The sequence below is a fragment of the Chelon labrosus genome, assembly GCF_963514085.1.
Source record: "Chelon labrosus genome assembly, chromosome: 19".
Classification (NCBI taxonomy): domain Eukaryota; kingdom Metazoa; phylum Chordata; class Actinopteri; order Mugiliformes; family Mugilidae; genus Chelon; species Chelon labrosus.
Genome location: NC_140352.1, coordinates 4,069,508 through 4,092,469, shown reverse-complemented (window position 1 = coordinate 4,092,469; position 22,962 = coordinate 4,069,508). Strand labels below are relative to the sequence as shown.

Genomic DNA, 22,962 nt, shown 5'->3' with positions numbered 1-22,962 from the left:
ACGAATTTCATCTGACACCGTAGGAAACCGAAAACAAAGCCTCAGAATAAAATAACAGACTGTTTTGAATCTGTCCTCAAAACAAGTGACTTAATGGGGAAACGCTTTCTGTGCCTGTCAACCAGGGTTTTATTGACTTTATGCCCATGTGAGTGACAGATGTTGCCGCGAAACGTCCATGAATTAAACACGCACCAACAAATGTATGACTGGTAAACCATCTGTAGGGACCGAGTTTAATGACACAAACACTTTGTTAGTGGCTGCTCTGTAGTCACCAAAGAAAATCCAAATAATGCTACGTGCCTCGTATTATTGTTAGCTTTATTGCCATTTCTCTGTGCACCGTATGTTGTAGAATAGTGCTATTAAACAAGTCACTGAAATGAGGAACAAGCTCCATGTGGGGTTGGTTTTAACTTTTGCATTAAAGGGGAAATGTCTTAAAACCACCTGCAACATCTACCACAAAAACCTCCCTGCAGCAAAGTTGGCTTGGAGTCAGGGTACGACGAGAAGTTTGGTTCCACATGCATGTTTTTGTAGGTTTTTATTTAAACTGTTGGGCACTCTAGATAGTCTGGCATCAAATGGTTAATACCACTACTGTTAATCTCTCATCTCCCAGCCAAAACCCAACCCCCCTACAAGATAAGAGCCCCCTTTAACCCTTCCACCCCCCTGCTTGGTAGCATTCCAGCTGGCCAGATGGTGTCTGCTCTGCACTGTGGACACGAGAGAAACCCCACCAGCAGGATTCTCTGGATGAAACATTCCACCCCACTGATCGCCACCCCCCTTCCTGCTCGGTCTTGTCTGTATCTTACAGGCCTCCGTTCTGGGGGTTGAAGTCCATGTTGATAAGTCAGTGGCGAGCAGAAAAAAATCTCGTTGCAATGGCAAAGTTCAATGTTTGACCCAGAATTATTTATAGAAATTTGTCATGCACCAGTCACAATAAATATGTAGGTAGAGATTAGGGGTGTCCCTGATTAAGTTTATCCGACCGATCCAAGTCCCGATCCGATCTTAAATAAAAAGAAACGTCCTCCCCTGTAGATCCCTAAAGGCTTTTCTTATCTTTCTTAAGCTTCTAGATCACGTGTGCACCGTGCGACTGGATTAAGCCCAATGATTAGGGCTGTTAAAGCTAATGTAGCAAGGAGAGGGTAGCTATCCTCCAGAATACCTGTGTCCTGTACTACAGAAATGGGCTGCCATAAACTCCCTAACCCTCTCTGGAAGATTTTTCTCCTTGACGCTGGCTCCAGGAAACTTTTCTTTTAAACTCAGCGTTCAGTGTTTGTTGTTGTTTTGGTGTATTCCCTTTTTTTTTTTGGTTTAGGTAGCAAATCCATTCAGGTAATACTGAATGAAGATCAACTACTACCACCTCACCAAACATCCACATCGCATTGTGTCCTAAAGGAGCAGAGAAGATCTTCTCCTCATGAAGAACGATCCAGTCTTAAATGTCTTTCCTTGTCTTCCTCATCTTCTCCTAGAGTCGACTGGATTCAGTCCAATAAATCTTTCTGTCAGAGTTAATGTAGTGTGGAGAGGGTAGCTGGTACCTTGGGTTCTCTACTCCAGAAATGTTCTGGTCATCAAGCGCTGCCATAAACTCCTTAACCCTCTCTGGAAGATTTTTCTCCTTGACGAAACTCCTCTCTTCTTTTAAATGCAGCGTTCACTGTTTTGTGAAAGTTGGTAGTAGTTGGTAGTATTCATGATCAACTACTACCACCTTGGCAAACTGGCCACATTACATACTTTACAAATTTCTTATTTTCCAGAGTAAAGTTCCTCCACACAGCAGATGTGTTTAGATGATTTTGACTCTACTTCTATTTAGATTTTCAACAGCTACAAGGACGTGGTTTTGGTTTTATGACTAACCTAAAATAAATAACTACTAAAATTCAGGCTTGGCTGAAGCCCGATACCGATCTGATCATTTCAAAAATGCCTGGATCTGCCCCAATATTGTCCGATTGCCGCCTCGTACGCAGTTATGTTCACTGTGCAACCATACATGCCAGTGCATGTTTGTTAGATGGGGGGATTAGTAAACAAAGCATCCCTTTTCCTCACTGTGAGAAACCTGGTTCAGGTTTTGAAATGGTTGCCGCAGCTTTGACGCCGGGTCTGCTGATAAACGCCGTGGTTAATTTGCACGTCTTCCACGGCGAGTTAAGAGAAATGGGTGCACTTGAAATGTTTTTGGAACGGGGCAGTTCTTTCTGTAAGTTGGTGTGAGGGGCCGGAGCTTTAACACAATGCATGTGTTATAAATAAAAAATAAATGTGGGTTCTGGCCTACATGGAGTCTTTGAATACAGTCCAACTTAGCACACTGTGTGTGTTGTGCATGTGTGTGTTTGTGTTTGTGTGCACATGCGTACGATCCCCCGGCTAGATAAAGAACCATAAACCCCACCCTTGCTACTCACTCCAGCTTCCATGATTGCAGCCTCTCTAGTTGTGTGTCAGTGTGCCCTGCCGTGTGTGTGTGTGTGTGTGTGTGTTTATGTGTGTTTGTGTGTGTTTATGTGTGCGTGCGTTTTTACTTGTTTGCTTTCCCATACGTCACATTTAATGGTTCCTCTGAATGCTGCAAATGGAAAGACAGGAAAGGCTTGGACAAAGAGCTAGCTTGTAAATAGAGGGAAAGACACACATACACATGCTCTCCTGTGTTTAACTTTGAAGCTTTATTGAGTTTAAATGACATAAGCTTTTGTTAAGGATTTAAATAAGGGGAAGCGACACACACATATATTTTTTGTGTGTGTGTCTTTCTGTTGACAGAAGCAACGTTTTTACAGTGTCGTTTACGGAGGCAGAGCAGAGTGCAGGCATGAGTAACTGGGAGGTTGTTATGTCAACTGGTTTTTGGTTGACCGGCTACAGTCAGCAGGACTTCTGGTAAAAGGGATTTGAGGGAGTTTGTGTCATTGTGAGACAGAGGGGAGAGAGGGAGAGATGGATTAGTCTCAGGCCCTGTTTTTGCCCCATCCTCCTCCTCCTCCTTCCCCTCTGCAACAGCAGATCTTCTCCTCCTCCCTCCGCCCCCATGTCAGACCGGGGCCCCATGGCCCCCCTGGAAACACATGCCCTACAAAGCCATCACATCCACCCCCACTAAAGCCCATTCTCTGCAGCTCTTTCTTTCCTTTCCCACCCTGCTCTGACCTCTGCAAGTTCTCTTCATTCTCTTGTTGAATTCTCCGAACTCATCCTCCATACTCCTCTTCCACCTTAAGTGTCTTTTCCTTCCTTCCTTCCTTCCTTCCTAAACCCTGGCTCCACCCTTTTTCCCTTTTTTTTTCTTCCCTTTCCTCGCAGCTCAAAGCCAAGAGAGAGTCGAGTCATGTGAATGGATATCCTGCGTGTGCCCTCTCCGACAAACGCACCCTCCTGTCAGAATCGTCCTTTGAAGCTCTCTATTAGCGGAGGCCAGTATCAACAGGATGAAGTGCTGTGGCTCTCTGCCGTTGCAATTAAAAGTTTATCCAGCCAGTTAAAGCGCCTTAAGTGTTTGAAAGATTGTTATTTAATGAGGAACACATTGGCCACTCAGTATGTGGTTGATTGTTGGATGGAGGTGGATTTTTTTTGGACACACCCTAAGTCTGCCCCTCTCCCCGGCCATTTTCTGATTTGTTTGGTAAGAAATCGGTTTGAAGTTTGGAGTAGGCCGTCCCCGATCAAGTTTGCCAGCTTTTTAATATTCAGTATCAACCGATCTGATCTTAAATGTCCTAGAATTGGTCTCCTGTAGCTTCCTAAAGTCTGTCCTTGTCTTCCTTGTCTTCTCCTAGAGTCGAATGGATTCAGTCCAATAAATCTTTCTGCCAAAGTTAATGTAGTGTGGAGAGGGTAGCTGGTACCTTGTGTTCTCTACTCCAGAAATGTTCTGGTCGTCCAACGCTGCCATAAACTCTCTGGAAGATTTTTCTCCTTCTTGACGCTGTCTCCAGGAAACTTTTCTCATGTTTTAAATGCAGCGTTCAGTGTTTGTTATTGTTGTTTGGGTGCAGCCTTTCCTGAGTGGGCTATCCACATTGCATAATTTCCTCCATACAACAGACATGTTTAGTCACATGATTTCGGGTCACCTTCTTCTTCTTCTCAGATTTTTGGCTCCTTAGAAGCTAGCCAATCGCCACTAAAACAGAAGAAGAAAGTGTTTTGATGCTACTGGGAGGTTTGCTAAAGATCAGGCTTAGCTGGGTCCTGATACCGATCTGATTATTTTGGGGGGGAAAAAAATGCCTGGATTGGCCCCTGATACAAATCGGGACATCCCTAGTTTGTAGAAGATGGAGTTATTGGATTAGGGAATGCTGACCTGTACTATCTACTTCCAGGTTTGACACATGAAATGGTTGCAGTCATACACGCAGGAAACCTCTAACATACGGTTAACAAATCATCCGACACATGCCTTTTAATGCTTCCTTAGCAGTTGTGTGGTTAGATTTGATTAGCCGACGATTGCTTTAGTATTTCTTGGGATTAACTGTATATTAAACAGGATAAAGCTCAGATTCTGGTATTACTATAACACCAATTAAGAACCGTATTATTGTAATTGTTTGGCTGTGTTGGATTTACACGTTACGTGAGTCATTCAGATATCCTGTGCGTCTCTTGCGTCTGCATTGTGTGTTTTACTAGATACTTCCATCTTTTGTTTAGCTCCTTTGTGGTTCTTGGAACTGGCTGAAAATTTCTCACGACTTCCCAAGCTGAAAATACTTTTTTTCAAAATGCTCTGCCAGCCAGTTATTTTTTATTTTTTTGCATTGGCACCTGGTTTTCTCAGCTGAGGAAACTTTCCACTTTCCGGCCTCTTCCCTGAGGAGGAAAGTATGTCAGCAGCTGGCTCTGTCCGAAACTCTGCTCTTTTTTTTTTGGTTCAGTGAAGGACAGTGATTAAGGTCTCCCTGATGCTTGTGATAAATTCATGTGGATTCCCAAAGCTTTATATGTGAAGAAATGCCTTTCCAATGCAAATCCGGGGTTTACGAGTAGGGTGTCGGCCGCATTCCTGCTGTGTCCTCTTGTGTGGACATGTGGATTTCTGTGAAGAATACACAATCTGGTGGCCTACAGGTCAACGTTTGAGGCGACTTTCTGTCTGGACCTTATCTCAGAATGAATCGGAGCTCATGTGTATGTCCTCCTACGGCTTTGTATGACAGGTATTCATTTCCAATAAGACACCTGCTTCCTATTGCTTCACCCGAGTAGATAATGACATCAGTAGCCTGTAACTGTCACAATGAAATTTCACTGGTTTTCCTTCCGGTGCTTTAGTAGACTCCGGTTATGAAATTTTTTTAAAACGGATCAAATGACCAGCCAGAGCACATAGTAGTGTTAAACATTTAACTTTAGCATAAAGAATCCTGTCTTTCTAACCAAGCTCTGGAGATCCATCAAATCATCCACCGTCATTGGCATAGATTTGAAAGAGCAGAAACTCTCCACACAATTCAAATCGCCCTTGAGCTGTCTCGAAATGTCTCAACTTCCGCATTTGTGGCCTACTGCCCTTGCATTAAACAAGTGTTATGTAATCTAAAGTAACTACTTAGCATCACTCCAGGTCTTTGGAGAGAAGTAAATATTTAGAAACGTGACCGTCACTCAGAAACTTACACGAGGAAATAATGACACTAAATCCGAAACTGCTTTGACTGTAAAGGAGACGTCTTGCAGTCGAGACAGTTATGCTGTGTCACTGTCTTTACCCGGCCCGTCTCTTGACATCTCTGGGACGTTTGCCAGCTTTGATCAAGCTCTTCATAAAGAAGGATATGGGGCATGGTCAGGAAGTGACACACTTGGCCTTTGTTGAGACAGACCTTCCTCTCGTAGCTAGTAACTACTCCCAACGGGCAGCAAGAGGTCAGAGAACACGCCAGCTTTTGGAAACAGAGGATTTAGTTTGTTTACATGTCCTGAATGAGCAGAGAAGATATTCCCCTCATGAATTACCAGGTAGGAGTAGAAAAACTACATACTAAGCAAATCAGATGCTCCGTCACCAGTAATGCAAACCATTCTGTCAGATATTTTTCTCTCTCCAATCGTCAAACTCCTCAGTTGGGATGAATGTGCAGCAGAGTGCATAATTTGGATTTATTCACTTTAATCTGAAGCAGATATGTCGTTTCCCCTCCAAAACCACCCATCATCTTGTACTGTTATTACTGTCATTCAGAGCTGTCTTCATGTTTTCGTGATCCTTCATGTTTCTGGTCGCTCCACTTAGTCTGTATTCCAGAAGAAATAACCATAAATAGGTAACGAGGCGGCGCAGTGTTTTGGAGCGGCGTAAATCACCACCAAACAAAGCGAATGTTCTGGGTGAGACCACATTCAGCTGATAGGGGTGATGATTTTTAATCTATGACTCACAAATGTGTTCTCAGTCCCCCTTGTTGCTTAAAATAACAGAGACGGCTTCCAAACAAAGCAGCCTCCATGTTCTGGGTCTCTGTGGATAGGCTTTGGTGCACCGTGTAGCACTCCTTTTATAGGTAGTGATTTAGGTGAATTATGTAAGCGTGCGTGCATAGTCCCGAAATCAACATCTAAGCCCAGGGTCCTTTTTGCCTTCATAAGGCAACTCTTCTGTGGAGTAATGTTCAGTTTAAACCCAAAAGGACAAGAAGTCAAGTTAAAGATATGTATTTTTAGTTTTTATGGGGGATAATTACTCTTTTGACATGTCAGGGATCATCACTACTGTACTTCAGCTACATATTTCGGTAATTTTACTACAGTATTGCATGTCCTGAAGTTTTTCATCCAGGTTTACAGCTTTGGGGTGGTGGTATAGACCTATTCTATAGGAAAGGTAACCTTAAATGACTTCTGTTGTGACCTGGCACTATAAATAGAGGATAAAATTAGGTGAATATATTACCTAATTAGGCAGGAAGTCCTCCTAATGTTAGGGGAAACACTGTGCTGTACAAACAAAGTAAATAGGGATGTCCTGGTCTACCATAAACCAAAACTACGTCCATGTAACATCGAAGCATTTCTTCTTTTTCGTTGGCTAGCGTCAAAGCTGCCCTATTTATTGGACTGAATCCAGTCACATCTAGGACAATACAAGGAAGACAAGAAAAGCCTTTAGGAATCTCCAGGGGAGGAAGTTTAGTTTATTTAAGATCGAACTGGGGGGCAAAAAAGACTGGCATAGACCTGTTCTATTGGAAAGGTAACCGTAAATGACTTTGTTATGATCTGGCAATATATATAGAAATTAAAATGAATTTGACCTTCAGTAGGGGAGCCGGGGATGTTGGGGGGTGGGGTAGCACCTAATGTAATGGTAGGGGAAACACAGCACTGTCCCGATTGGTATCTGGGCAGAGCCAGGCTTTTTTTAAATGATTGATGAGAAGTCGTTATTGTTTTCGTATATATATTTTGCCAAATTCTGTGCTACTGTGACAAGGAAATTTCCCATACGTGAGATTAATAACCATGTCTTATGTCTTATGTCGTATTGAATCGTGTCCAACTTCAGCCAAGCCCGACCTTTTGCAGTTATTTATGTCAGGTCTACCATAAACCAAGCCTTCTTTCTCTTTCTCTTTGGCTAACATCAAAGCTGCCCTATTTTATTGGACTGAATCCAGTTCAATCCTTCTAGGAGAGTACAAGGAAGACAAGCAAAGACTTTATGAATCTCTAGGGGAGGAGCTTTAGGACAGGGCAAACAAGACATGATCGAGACGTCCCTAAAGATAAACCTTGTTTTGATTTTTATGACTACTACTGCTATCCTTTACTTACTAAGCTGTGTCTCACAATGAGGATGATTCTGGCTCCGTAGTAGTGGATTCACTGCTACCTATTGATTAGGCATGCATATTCAATGGGCCGTTTGTCAAATTAAACAGTAAACTCCATTAGAAAAGCTTCAGCCTCACATGAGTCCTGGGCACATACCTGGAATCTGTTCTAGTTTCTATTCTAGCCGAGTGGAATCAGTTGTGGACGCTTTCCACTGGTCCCATAGTGGCCGCCATGTATCGTGTACATTTCTGAGATGGTAGGAGTGTTGGACTTCAACCGCTTCATGAGAATGAACAGATGACAAATACAGTAGATCAAGGACTAGGACGTAAGGAGGCAGTGTGGTCCCTGAGTGTTTAGCCAGTGTTAAGTGGAGCAGAGATGGTACACACATGTACTCTCCTGTATTTCTTAACATATACACCGTTTTCCTGTGTAATATTTCAAAGGGGTATATTTTTCTAGCCGGGGGGGGGGGGGCGTGCAAGAGTCCTTGTTCTGGGCTGGTGTTTATAGACCAGCAGGTGGTCAGGGGTCACAAGGGGTGCGCTTGAGATCTGTTCAAGCTTGTCATCGTTTCAGAGTAGACTTTTGGAGGCAGCTCATTTATTCCACCTTATGACCAGACTCACTTTTATTTTCTCTCTCGCCTTGACCCATTCTTCACTCCTCTTTCATCTCCACTCTCTCATTACTAACAATGTCCAGACACGGGCCTCTCGTTTCTTTTTTTTTTTTTTTTCCTCTTTGTCCCCATGTGCCATAAATGTGAGAACGTTTGCGGTAAATTATTAACTCATGCTCCGTAATTGGATAGAGACCGAGGGGCTACTTTAATCCCATGCCCCTCTTTATCATAAATATATGTCCGTTTATTCATAACCCCTCTTTCTCTTCTCCTCGGCTGACCCGGAGCATGGTTAGGCATACTTTAGCTGTGAGAAACGTCTGTGGAAAAGCCCCTGTGCTCAGAGACGGCACACGCATAAAGATTATTGCTGCTGTCAGCTGGCGAATGCATCGAAGTGAGTTCAGCTTTTAAAGCCCCATCTGAGTCATGTGTGGTTTTCAGCTCTGTGAATACTTAATGGAACAAAATGAGCTCAAGTGAACCTCCTAATTTTTCACCTCTAAGCTGGAACTCACTAGATATTGAAAACCCAATTAAACAGTGCCATTTTTATTGTGTTGAAAGATGTGGAAAGTAGATGTTTAACACATTATCCCTTTCACCGACGTGTGGCTGACGATCGTCTCAGCATTCATTAGTTAAAAGCCTATATACACCGATCAGGCATAACATTATGACCATCTTCCTAATAGTGTGTAGGTCTCCCTTGTGGTGACTCATCAGATAATGGACATGGACCTTCTGAGGGTGTCCTGTGGTGTCTACCAACAGAATCTTGTTAGTGGGGGGCCTTTGAGGGGAGGGGCCTCTGTGGATCATCCCACAGATACTTGATCAGTTTGGATACTAGTGAATTTGGAGGCCAGGTCAACACCTTGTGCTGTTCTTCATGTTTTTTTTTTAGTTGTTCCTAAAGTGTTTTTGTGTGTGTGTCTGTGTCAGGCTGCATCCTGCTGGGGATGGCTGCTGCCATCAAGGAGTGTCATTGCTATGGGGTGGGGGTGTCTGGTCTGGTCTAGGTGGGTGCTACATGTCTAAGTAACATCCACACCAATGAATGCCAGGTCCAGAAGTTTCCAGGCAGAACACTGAATTGTCACAAGATGTTATTCACTTCTTAGTGGTTTTAATGTTGTGGCTGATCGGTGTATATACCCCTGGATAGGTTTAAAGCCTATGAAATTTTGCTCTAAATGTTTGACCTATGTTCAAACAGAAGAACACGTTCACGTTTCTGACATTTACGGACAATTTAGTTGTAAATACACATTCATTACGAGGTCCGATCATTTTCTTTCAGGTACAAAGCTTCAACTAAGTAAAGCATGAAATGGGATAAAGATGTTATTTGATATGAATCCCCAATCCCCCCCTCCCCACCTCCTCCCTCTTTCCAACTGGCTCATACTGGGTCGTTGGAATAGAGGTTATGTGAGAGTCTCGCTGCGGTGGTCGGCCGCCTTTGAGCGGGCTGACATCACTTTCACAGGGAGGTGGAAGGGGAAGGGCTTGGCCTGGAGATCCACAGCTGAGCTGATTTTTTCAAAGCTGGAGAAATATATGCCTCTGTGCATCATGACACTGTACTCACTCATCCATGGTACTAATTATGTCTTCCTCCTTTGTTTGCAGCACTGGGATGATTTTGGTGGAGTGACACATCGCTCACATCTCATTGGAACAAAACAGCCTTGCATCTCATCACTTTAAACTGCCTCAAAATAAACTGCAAAATGGACGGAGTGGACACCTTGCAGAGCTCTGCCCCAGAGACCAAGGCCGAGCGGATTGCTCGCTACAAAGCAGAAAGAAGGAGGGAGCTGGCCGAGCGCTACGGCAACATGGAGGACGTCTCCTCCAGATACGTCCGCAAGGAGAGGAAAACTGCCGACGCGTTGGAAACGACGTCTTCCGTCGCCAAGGAGAAGGAAAAACGCGAGGATAATGGGTCAGAGCAGACGTATACGAGGAGGGGCCTCCGGAATAAAGTGTCAGAGCCTGTGGAGCAGGCTGGGAACGAGCAAGAAAAAGATGCTGATGTTCACATCAAAGCAGTTTCCAGCTCGACATCTGAGGTTTATTCCTCCACAAGGACGTCCTCTTATACCCGGTGAGTTTAATCACATCGTTAAAAGATTAAAGCACCATTTTCGATGCAAGACCCGTCACATTGTTCTTCTCAGTGTGACATGAACTTGGTCAGAGGCAGGAGTTGATCTGATCAGGAACTGATTGCAATGAATTTTATGTTCAGATATTCTTAATTGTATCTGAGATGCAGTTGACTTGCATGCATTGTATCTACTATAACTTCTTTTTTCACGTATCCTGATTTAGAAAACATTTAGAGCTGGTAAAGACATCTAACAGTTTACTGTAAAAGGGCCTGCTGGCTGCCAGTGAGAGAAGAGGAGGAAACGATTCTGCACATTTGGAGAACACTTGGTCCTATCTCCCGTTTGAAGTAAACACGACCGCGAGCATTTCCAAACTTGGCCATGTGTGCGACGCACTGCAACACTTATTTTACCGTGGTATGTTTTGCTGCTTGTTTTAGTCTTCCAGTCGTATGGGGGTTCACGCATATTTAGCAAGAACAACAAACAGGTATTGTTGGGGCTTTTTTTTTTCTTTTCCCCTGAGTTGTTCATAGCTGGACTAAAACATGTCCTGTCACAGGTCTGGGGATGTTTGAGCTATAATCAAGCAGGAGGTTATGCTCTGTGCACATAGCCAGACTTGTCTGTTCCTGAGAAAACTGCCCGAGGTGAGCAGAGTGGAGAGATAGTGTCACGGTTTGGGGCTTGTGTAGAGTTATTCAGCTCTCCCAGGTATTCGTGCCTTGTGCTTAATGAAGCAAAAGATGTAGAAGAGATGTAGATAGATGTGATTGATTCATTGCCCACTGGATATTTTACAGAAAAGGCATGTCTGTTGTTGTGATCGACCTAGAAGGAAAATGCAGCTCACACACACACACACGCACACACACACACACACACACACACACACACACACACACAGAGCATGGCATGTTACAGCAAATCTAAGACGTCAAGTTGTCTACTTGGCTGTGCTAGGATGCACACCGAATAGCCACAACATTACGACCGGAGAAGACAGGAGAAGTAAATAACATTGAGCATGTTGTGACAATTCAATGTTCTGCTGGGAAACTTTTAGACCTGGCATTCATTGGTGTGGATGTTACTTAGACATGTAGCACCCACCTAGACCAGACCAGGCACCCCCACCCCATAGCATTGGGGTGGGGGTGCCTGGTCTGGTCTAGATGGCAAAAACACTTTAGGAACAACTCAAAAAAAACATGAAGAACAGCACGAGGTGTTGACCTGGCCTCCAAATTCACTAGATCCCAAACGGATCAAGTAACTGTGGGATGATCCACAGAGGACCCTCCCCTCAAAGGCCCCCCCACTAACAACAGACACTACAGGACACCCTCAGAAGGCCCATGTCCATTATCTGATGAGTCACCACAAGGGAGGCCTACATACTATTAGGAAGGTGGTCATAATGCTATGCCTGATTGGTACATTTAAGCGCAACATTTAGTATAGAAACCTTCGGGTGCATCTGCTAAACACAGAGTCCCACACCAAGTTATGGACTTCATATTTGTGATTACAGAGGACTCAAACACCGGCTGACGTGTTGATCGTTTGTCTGCATGCCTTTCACGCCAGCTACTAATCTTAACAGTTCTTGTGATGACATTCACTGCATGTCCCAGTCCAGCTGTGCAGGCTTGTATGCAGGCCACACTTCTAACTTCCATCTTAACACAAACCGTCCCAAGTTTCGTGGTCGAGCTGCTTGTATGTCATTATTAGAGCTCCACACGCGTGTTCGCCGAACGTCATAAGCCACATGTTTGCGTGTCTGTTACAGGAATAGCACAAAGGAAACCGGAGCTCAGCTGCTCTGGAGATAATGAAAAACTGTCAACACGTTTATCTGCCACAGACAGGAATCCTTTGCTCGTAAAGAGTTGAAGGGTGACATTCCAAAAACGACTGCGTTTTGACTTTTACATTTACAACTAAATCTCACTCTTACAGATTCTGCAGCTGACTTAGTTATCGGCTCATTTGCAGGTTAATTTAATTTACAAAGAGGGCACAGCGATGTCAAGTATGCGTGAAGATACGTACACCAATCAGCCACAACATTAAAACCACTGACAGGAGAAGTCAATAACTTTGACCATCTTGCGTCAGTTCAGTGTTCTGCTGGGAAACTTTTGGACCTGGCATTCATTGGTGTTGATGTTACTTAGACATGTAGCACCCACCTAGACCAGACCAGACCAGACCAGGCACCCCCACCCCATAGCAATGACACTCCTTGATGGCAGCAGCCATCCCCAGCAGGAACGGTTAAGGAACATCTCAAAAAACATGAAGAACAGCACAAGGTGTTGACCTGGCCTCCAAATTCACTAGATCCCAAACTGATCAAGTATCTGTGGGATGATCCACAGAGGCCCCTCCCCTAAAAGCGCCCCGCCCACTAACTCCAAACACCACAGGACACCCTCAGAAGGCCCATGGCCATTCTCTGACGAGTCCCCACAAGGGAGACCTGCACGATGCCTGATCGGTGTATCTACCTCATCGTTTTTCAAGAAGCCAGCCTTTCAGTCAGTTTGTATATAAATGACGTATCTCACACATGTGTAATTCGGAAAAGCTAATGGGAGTTGGATGATGTTTAGTAAACACTGACCTGATGGGTTTGATGATTCACGCTGAATTAGAAACAGGATTGAGAGCTAATTATTGTTAGCATGGCCGAGCCGTTACAGAACTAAAGCACTAAATGAAGATGGAACAACAAGTCATGATGATGCTCTTTTAATTCCTCTTTATTTTATTGCCTCGCTGAGTGCTTTGTGTGTATGACATAATTTCGTGGAGCGAGAGTGCGGAAGTTTTCTGCAAGTGTGTGATTAATGACGGACCTGCCCGCATGTGAAAGTGTGTTTAACTTCACTCTCTCTTCAACTTCCACTCCGCCCTCCACCCCCCACCCCCCCTCCGCTACCCAATCTGATTTGCCGTTCCTCGTCTTGTCCTCTCTCTGCACTCTGTTCTTCTTCTCCGAGTTAGTTTTGGCAGCCGTTGACTGTCAAGAGTGTGGGTGGGGCAGCTGAAGTGTCGCTGAGCCCTGTGGCTGGTGGTGGTGGTGGGGGGTGTTAAAGCAGAGTGAGAATGAGAAGGTTTCAAATGCAAACGGATTTTAAATTTGTAAGTTTAGAAAAGGTGTTCTTGCGTATGTAGTTGGTGGATATCGCATCGCTTTATTCTTCCACCTGCTTCTTTTCCATTGCACATTTCCTTCCATCTTTAACTCCTCCATGTTCACATGCCATAAATACCGCCGACTGGCATCGTCTGATTTCCACTGAAGACGCACGCCAGCCCAAAGCCGACCAAAAACTTTCCTTGTAGCAACCGAGCCTGGAGTCACTCATAATGACATCCTGCAGCAACAATTACTTTTTAACAGTATTTTAGGAAACATGACGACACTGCAAGGAAAAAGCCACACAGCACAGAGTGAGATCCAACATTTAAATGTCCTTTTTATTTATTTTCTTGGCACGATACAGCTGCACAGTCCTCGATAACAAGGCCACAGCAGACATTTAGTCAGGTAAAACTCACTCAAACAGGATTATCTAACTAGAATCCAGTCTGCATGAATTCACCTGAAACCCCTGACTTCATCTGACAATGTGCGAAGCCCATTAGAGAGCCTCTCTATTTTTTTTTTTCATATGAACGTGTACGCAACACCGTCACCGGCTCAGTTTGAACATGTGCAAAACAATTTCACAAATGCACACAGAGCAGTTTAAACAAATATTACTATTTTGTGCTTATTTTCTTTTTTAAATTAATTAAAAATTCACAAATCTGATCATTCTTGCATCTAAAAGACCAGGTTGGACACTGTTTTCATGCTTCTCAGATCCGCACAGATCCCCTAAATGCATGGTGCATTTAAGTGTCATCGGAAACCTGGGAATTCTGGGCTTTTAGGGGCCCTGATGCGTATCGTTCCTGTGGTGAAAATGCATCTTTACTGATTTTACTCGTCACTTCTCGGTTAGTAGCAAGCTGCTGCTAGAGGACGGACTTGTCCTGCTGACATCCTGTCGGGACCTCACAGTAGTTTGGTTTGAAATGAGTATGACTGTAAACCAATTTTAATTTGCAGATACTGCAGAATAACACTTTGTCATGAGCTTCATGATGATGGATGTTAATTCCATTCACTGATAAATGTGACGAGCATCAATGCTAATGCTAGCCTAACTAGCAACCAACCAGAAACCATTACAGTTTTATGGTTCAGCCTTTCATGAAATTACACTGCATGTGCAAAGAAATGTGCACAAATTAATATTTATTCAGACAGCCATTAGGGATGCAGCAAAAATTTTCGGCCGAAAATTGCTGCGGTTGTTGCTTGCATCATCACAACATCCTGTTTCGGCGATAAACTTTCTGCCGGAAATGGCCCGAAAGTGCATTTTAGGTTTTCGGCCGAAAATTTTTGGTGCACCCCTACAGCCATGTGTGCATTTGTGAAATTGTTTTGCACAAATCGTATTATGCATTTTGAGAATCATTTGAGACCAGTTTCACTCCATGCTACTGCAGCTTTTTTACCGAACTGAGCCGTTACCAAAATGCATTCTGCACGTCAGAGCTTTCGTTTGTGCTTGACGTAGCGTCTGGACAGATTCTCTCATCGCGTCCAAATTTGTCTAAACCGAAAAAGTGAGAATCAAATTTATGCAAAAATCACCCAAAGTCAGCTCAGCTTCCACTCCCCGGCGTCCTGCATCAATCTGTAACCGCTCGCTGCTGTTTGTTTATATCATGACATGTTTGAACGGTGCACGGTTGGATGCACGTGAAGTAAACGCAGCAGCGCTACAGATGGCCTAATTTAGCCAATTTCAAGCACTTTAAATCCGCCTAGGTTTGGTATCGAATGCGCAGCTTGCATCTGTCTCCCCCTTCCTTCAGTAACCTTTGACCCCTCCCAGATGTCCTCCATGATTCCCTATTGTGCTAAAAGCAGTCCTCTCCCCTCCCTCCTGTTACATCATCGCTTGCTACCCCACAGGCAGCTGCTGTGCCCATCCATTTTTAACGCCCATTACTTAGAGATGAACGGCCACCTTCAGATGCTGCACACACTCACTGCTGTTATATCACCGCCAACGTGGGACTTGGAGGAGCAACACTGAGCGAATGTTGGCATAAAGATGCATGGTGTCATACGAGGCGCAGACTCTCCTGTAGCTGACTTTATGTCGGAGCGTGAATTTTTCCAGTTGCGGATTATAATGGTTCGCGTAAAGACTTATTCTTCTTTCTACTTTGCAAACATCAGTGTTAGCAGACGTGTAATTTCTGTCATCACTTCATTATGTTAGAGGGTGATCTCATTTGTCTCTTTCTCTCTCTCCCTCTCTCTCCTAGGCGGCTGGAAAGTGGTGACACAGAGGAGCCAAAGGGTAAGACGACCTCTCCGCTTTCACTGCACTCAGATCCTCTATTGTTCCGCACGCCGCTCCGTCCCGACACTCATTCAAGTTCTTTATTGCTCGCTGTGAAAGGAACACCGAGCTCATGGCTGATGTCAGATTACCTGCCCTTTATGGATGAGCTGCGTTTAGCCACCTGCGAGGAGTGAAAAGAGAAAGCAGACACGCCGACGAGCCCGGCTCAGCTTTGTTGTTGCTGCGTGATATGAAGTGGAAGATTTACCTCCGGTGACGGGAGATGAAGTTTGGCGCGCGTGTTCGCAGACGTTTTGTTTAAAGACCGCGTCCGAGAGTGTGATTGATCCACGCAGTTACGCTGGAAGCTTATTTTAGCTGGATAGCTTTACAAACTAATCATGCACTAAAGAGAAGAAAATCCAAAGTTAACAAACGGAGCGCTGCTTTCTGAATCTTTTACCGACTGGTTCAACCACCTGTATGTTCTTTCTGCTTACATAACATTATGGCCACTGTTGTGCAGGTCTCTGTTGTGGTGACTCATCAGAGAATGGACATGGGTCTTCTGAGGGTGTCCTGTAGTGTTTGGTGTTAGTGGGGGCGGGGGGGCTTTGAGGGGAGGGGCCTCTGTGGATCATCCCACAGATACTTGATCAGTTTGGGATCTAGTGAATTTGGAGGCCAGGTCAACACCTTGTGCTGTTCTTCATGTTTTTCGAGTTGTTCTTAAACCGTTGCTGCCATCAAGGAGTGTCATTGCTATGGGGTGGAGGTGCCTGGCCTGGTCTAGGTGGGTGCTACATGTCTAAGCTACATGTCACACCAATGAATAACAGGTCCGGAAGTTTCCCAGCAGAACACTGAACTGTCACAAGATGGTTTTAATGTTGTTTACTTCTCCTGTCAGTGGTCATAATGTTGTGACCGATTTGTGTATCTTCTGCCTTGCTTTGTGCTCACTCACATGCCAGCTGGTGATGTGTGTGCTTGTGCACAAGAAAAAAAAAAAAGCCCCAGACAGATAGGACGGTTCATTGAGCAACACATGTTGTGTAATATCTTATTTGCTCAACACAATCTGTTATTTTTTTTTTAACCCTCATTGTAAATCAGGAAGTTCACAAGCCCAAGACTAAATAATAATTATCTGAAGGTTACATGGTATGATAGTTTTCTATCTCCAATCTTAACGTGCCCAGTGATGAATGAATTGTAGCCGACAGAGCCGTGAGTGTAAATAAATCACAAGCTTTATCTAAACACCGATTAGTGTGTTTGACTGAGGTGCTCACTCGACAGCTGCCACTGGTATTGACTTTGCCATTGCAGCAGCACAGGATATGTCTTCCTTCTTCTCTGTAAAGGCAGGGTTAGGGTGGGGGATGGGGGGGGGGGGTTGGCCTGTGATGAGAACTGTGTGAATGTATTAAAAGCAGGAGGACAGAAATGAACATTAAATCTCTGTGGTCGGTATTCTCACTGTCACGCAATATATTTCACATGACTCATACTGAGCTTTTCTGTTCTGTGTTTGTTTTGGTTTTTAAACCATTAAGATTTTAAATCACATGGTGAAAATGTGAAATTCCTCCTTTACTTCACTGACTTAAATGATTTTATACTTGAAACAAGCTACGTTACTGAAGCAGACGTTTGCTTCAAGCAAATAATGTGAATCCCATTAGATTATATTAATATTGGGAATAAATGCTGAAAGTTAGCTGATGGCTGTTCCCGTCCAAGCCGCAGACTCTAAGAAAAGTGGACGTCATGACCGCTCCTCTTAGAGTGAAGCCAAAGCATGTGGAGGTAGCGCCCCCTGGTGGCTGGCTGCAGTATAGCTCTTAAGCCCTGCCCCCCTCCATGTTAGTGAATGGGACTTCACAAGCCAAATTAAAACACTTTTTTTTTTCTCTTCAAAGATGGTTTCTGTCATTTTAGGTGGTTAATATAATCAAGTTTTGATTTAGTCATTTTTAACCCTTTAAAAACAGGATGTGACATCATGATGATTGACAGTTGCCACTGACAACTGCTCCATGAGCCATAGACTGTATATAAAGATGTATGACGAAACTGCTCCTCAAATGTGAAGCCAAAGGAAGTAGAGCTCCCCTTGGTGGCTGGCTGCAGTATTGCTCTTAAGCCCCGCCCCCCTCTATGTTAGTGAATGGGACTTCGCAAGCCAAATTAAAACACTTTTTTTTCAAAGATGGTTTCTGTCATTTTAGGTGGTTAATATAATACTGATGTATGTTCAAGTTTTGTTTTAGTCATTTTTAAAGCTATAAAAACAGGATGTGACATCATGATGATTGACAGTTGCCCCTGACAACCGCTCCGTGAAGTAGGAACGAGAGTGTAGTGTATAATCAATCCATAGACTGTATATAAAGATGTACGACGGGACTGCTCCTCTAAAGTGAAGCCAAAGGAAGTAGAGCTCCCCCTGGTGTCTGGCCGCAGTATAGGTCATAAGCTCCGCCCCCTCCGTGTTAGTGGGCGGGACTCGGGCCAAATTAAAACACTAAAATTCTCGTCAAATGAAGGGGAAATGAAGTTTCGTGTTAGTTATTTGACGCTATAAAAACAGGCATGATTATTGGCAGTTGTCGTTGACAACCGCTCTGTGAAGTGGTCCTGCAGGAACTTTAGAGTAGGAAAAAATAAATAAATCTAGCATTTCTGTTGGAGGTAGAGCAGAGCACCACTGACTCCAAACTCACCCAGTGTACCCGGGACACTAGCATCGGTTTGGACAGTGGGAGGAAGTGAAGACGCGTTGTCCATTTTTTTTTACAGTCTATGCTCCAAGCTGGTCGAGGGCCCAGTACTATTTATACAAACATTCAGCTGGTTAATACTGAACACAGGTTGCAGACGTGCTGGTACCCTCGTAGTCATAATACTGTACGTGAAAATACCCACTCATATAATGCAAATGAGATATTTTGATGCTCTGAAACTGGCTAATATTTACATATCGTCCTCTGGCTACTTACGCAGTTCAAAGGCGGCTCCAACAAGCTCTCACCAGCTATAAGTGAGCTGTCGTTTTAAGATGGATTAAAACACTTACGGAAGACACTGTAAACTCAAGTGGAGGTTTTTCCATCTCTTGTGTTTTTCTTTTTCCCTCCACTTGTCTTTAGTTTGGACGGTGAGCGGATGATGATGTAAAAGAGATTGGACTGAAGTCAAAGCTATACGAGTGAGGTCTGAGTGCAGTCACCAGTCTGCAATGCTTAATGTTTCATCATCTCGGCTAAATCACGCTTAGTCCCGGGCCGCAGGGGAGCTTGGAAACATAAATCAAAACTGGAGCTTTTTGGGTTTAGGTTTTTTTTCCCCCTTCCACTGGAAACACTGAGTTTGTCAGAGACGTGCTATTATTTTGGCAAGAAATGTCACATTGTCGAGGCAATAAAAGCAGATTTAGAGCAGGATAATGGCTGTGAGTGTGCTGACTTAAGAAATTTGTGTTGTTTTGGAATACTATTAAATTTAATGTTTTCCTCTCGATCAGATTAGAGGACTTGGTTGCTGGTTTTGATTAGACGGCTCACATGAAATGTAATTCTCTTTCTCTTTAGCATGTACAGTATGCACAAACACGAGGTTAACTTATTCCATACTCTAGTTGGATATCTCAGCATTCATCTTTTGCATTACTTTAACAGTCGGGGAGTTTTCAGATGCAACCCAGAACTGTTCCATCTACATTTCTGATCCTGAGACGTCTTTGAAACCGGTCACGTTGATTAAATTGTCAATTTTCCCGCCTGTATTTTTTTTAAACCTGTTGAACCTTTAACGTGAGTTTGGTTTGTGCATACAGCTCACTTAAAGGACAACTCCGGCGCAAAATGAACCTGGGGTTAATAACACATGTGTACCGAGTTCGACCGTTCTCTGGTATTTGTTTTCATGCATTTGTTTTGTTAGTCAAATGTGACCAGTTTTCTTGCAAACCGCTATTTAGCGTATAACGCTAGCCTTCAGGGCACACCGACACATAAAAAGAAATCACTATTTCTATACCACTAACAAGGCTCACAATATCACCACACTTACACGGTAGCATAACTAGGGTCTCTACATGTAAACCGAAGCATTGAGAACTTTGCAAGTATACAGGCAGTTTATTAAAAAAGGAACACAGTACCGTTCATGTCTGGCTCGCTTATCCAGGCGGGCGCCATCTTGGGGAAACTGAACTGTCTGTTGCCGGAAGAAAGCACTGAGAGCATAGAGAAGCCCTGAACGAAGAGAGTTACTTAGACATGTAGCACCCACCTAGACCAGACCAGGCACCCCCACCCATAGCAGTGGGGTGGGGGTGCCTGGTCTGGTCTAGGTGGCAAAAACGCTTTAGGAACAGCTAAAAAACATGAAGAACAGCACAAGGTGTCGATCTGGCCTCCAAATTCACTAGATCCCAAACTGATCAAGTATCTGTGGGATGATCCACAGAGGCCCCTCCCCTCAAAGGCCCCCCACACTAACAACATTGTGTAACCAGACACTACAGGGCACCCTCAGATGAGTCACAACCATAGACTGTATATAAATATGGACTTCACTTCCTCTCATTGGCCAAACTGACGCTATTTTCCCGGGGATACCGGCGGCGCCATCTTGCAAGTTTGGAGCCAGAGTCTGATCAGTACGCTCCGAAAGGGAAGCCACGCAGAGTTGCGATATCAGTGACCTGACCTCACTTCCTCCAGACTCGCTTGTGTTTTCATTTAATTACCAGTTACAAGGAAATGTTGGATTATACACTGTACAAATTTAAAAAGAAAATTGTCACATCCTGTTTCTATAGCGTCAAATAACCAAAAATACTTGAACATGCATCAACATTATATTAACTGCCTAAAATGACAGAAACCATTTAGTTTGGCCCACGTCTCATCCACTAACATGGGGAGCTCTGCTTGCTTTGGCTTCACTTTTAAAGGAGCTGTTCCACCGTCCATATTTATACTATAGTTTATAGTCACAACTGTGTGGGAGGTGGTCATAATGTTATGCCTGATCGCGTGTATGTCTGCACACAGAAGCACTGAATTACCACCTTTCTGTTTACAGTCGCATTGTCTCGTGACAAAGTGCGGTCGGCTCTCCCAGACCACCAGCAGTAAATTATGTTGTGGACACCGAGCACACGTGGTCCGTCGTATCAGATGTCACCTTGACTGATGATACGTTATACTGGCAGGTAGTAATTTCACTGCATGAGCAAGTGTAATCTCACTGTTTTGTGTGTTTTTCCCTTTTTCAGCTGATGTGAAGACTGTGGAACTGATCACGAGGAGCATGACTACACAGATGTCTCATTTTAAGGTATAACACAGCTTTTAGTGCATTTCCGTTGGCAATCTTTCTCTCTTCCTTTTTGTGTTTGAACAGCTGTTAATGTAACTATAATCCTAGAGAAAGCTGTTTCTAATCGGGTATGTGACCATTTAAGCAGGAGGAGTCATCTATCATAACATCACAGCACAGAAACAGCTCTGGTTAAAGTAACCTCAGACGACAGACCCGTCTTTTCACTTATTCTGTTAGATCCTGTTAGTGCTGCATTGACACTGTTGATCCAAAAACACATCATTAAGATTTAAGAAACCTTATTAGACTGGTTTGGATCTTATTTATCAGATAGATTTCAGTTTGTCTTCCTTGCCACCATCACCTTAGGGCTTATTCTTGGGGGTTTTAGGGTTTCTAAAACATTTCAAGGCAATTTAGATTGTTATTTTCATTTAATTTGTTGTCTTCTGAAGCGATGCAAACACTATTTGTACTATGTGACATTTAATCCACTCAAATATTATTATTATATTTTATTTTATTTTTTGCAAGTGTGACGCCCAGTTTGTGTTCTATACCTACGGAAATATGGACTCACAGGAGTGCCACAAAAACGTAATAATCTGTACAAGAATAGGGAAATAAATCAGGCAGCAAAATATAAAGAGGAATGAATAAAAAAATAATACGTAAGTGGGAAAATATAAAGAAAAATAAATAAATAAAATAATTGATGAATAGGGAAATAAAATAATAAATAAATGTGAAAATATAAAGGGAAATACATAAAATTATAAATAAAAGTGGAAATATTAAGGGGAATAAAAAAAATTATAGATATGAAAAGGAGTAAAAAAAAATATACATAACAGATATAAATAATTCACAAATAAAAAAAAAATAAAATAACATAAAACTGGAAATATATATACAGTATGTGAAGGAAAATTATATATATTTTCTTTCCCATTTTCATTGTCATGTTTTTTGCTTTTCCATTTCCTTATACAGTTTAGTCGTTGACTTTTTCCCAATGAACCAAGCTGTCAATCAGATCGTTTTCCAGGCTAGACTGAGGACTCATTCCTTGAGTCCAGTATTTGCAGGTGTTTACTTCTACAGAAAGTAGAAGTGAAGCACCTTCCCTTCCTCATCTTCAAACGCTAGCAAGATAACACACACACATCACACGCTGAGGCAAATCCATGCGTCCAAACATCAGTTTATAAATTTTGTTGCGGTTACCCTACTTCCAGAGCGATGGTGAATTCTTTTCAGTTCCCTCTCTTGATTTACTCTCGGCCTTTGCCAGTGCAGCTGGTGTACACTTCAACTCCCCTCTGGAAGTTTGCTCCATTAATAACAAATTGAGCTGTTCCATACGGCACTGAGCTGTCCTGCACCTGGATGCACGCTGGGCCAAAGTCATGACTTCAGCTCCCGTAGTCCATGGAGGTCTTAAAGCAAGTGGTGGGAAGAAACGTCTAGAGATGCACTGAGGAACAGAAACTCTGGTAATGTCCCCAATCCTAAGGGGAGATCTTCACATGTGTGCTTAAGAAAAAAAAAAGTGCTGAGGATCAGGCTTTCCCAGGCTGCTTAGGTTTCAGAAGTGGTTGGGTTTCATCATGTTTGATGTAAA

The 22,962-nt window shown here is 43.4% G+C and overlaps 1 protein-coding gene across 1 annotated transcript in view; it reads left to right on the top strand.

Moving 5' to 3' along the window:
• Nucleotides 1–22,962, top strand: part of svild (supervillin d) — a 51,255-nt gene that overhangs the window by 4,435 nt on the left and 23,858 nt on the right. Inside the window, exons 2-4 of the mRNA XM_084567642.1 lie at nucleotides 10,091–10,568; nucleotides 15,982–16,016; nucleotides 21,292–21,353. Of these exons, the coding sequence (XP_084423768.1) occupies nucleotides 10,192–10,568; nucleotides 15,982–16,016; nucleotides 21,292–21,353 (474 nt within the window). The 5' untranslated portion in view covers nucleotides 10,091–10,191. The remainder of the gene's footprint in view (nucleotides 1–10,090; nucleotides 10,569–15,981; nucleotides 16,017–21,291; nucleotides 21,354–22,962) is intronic.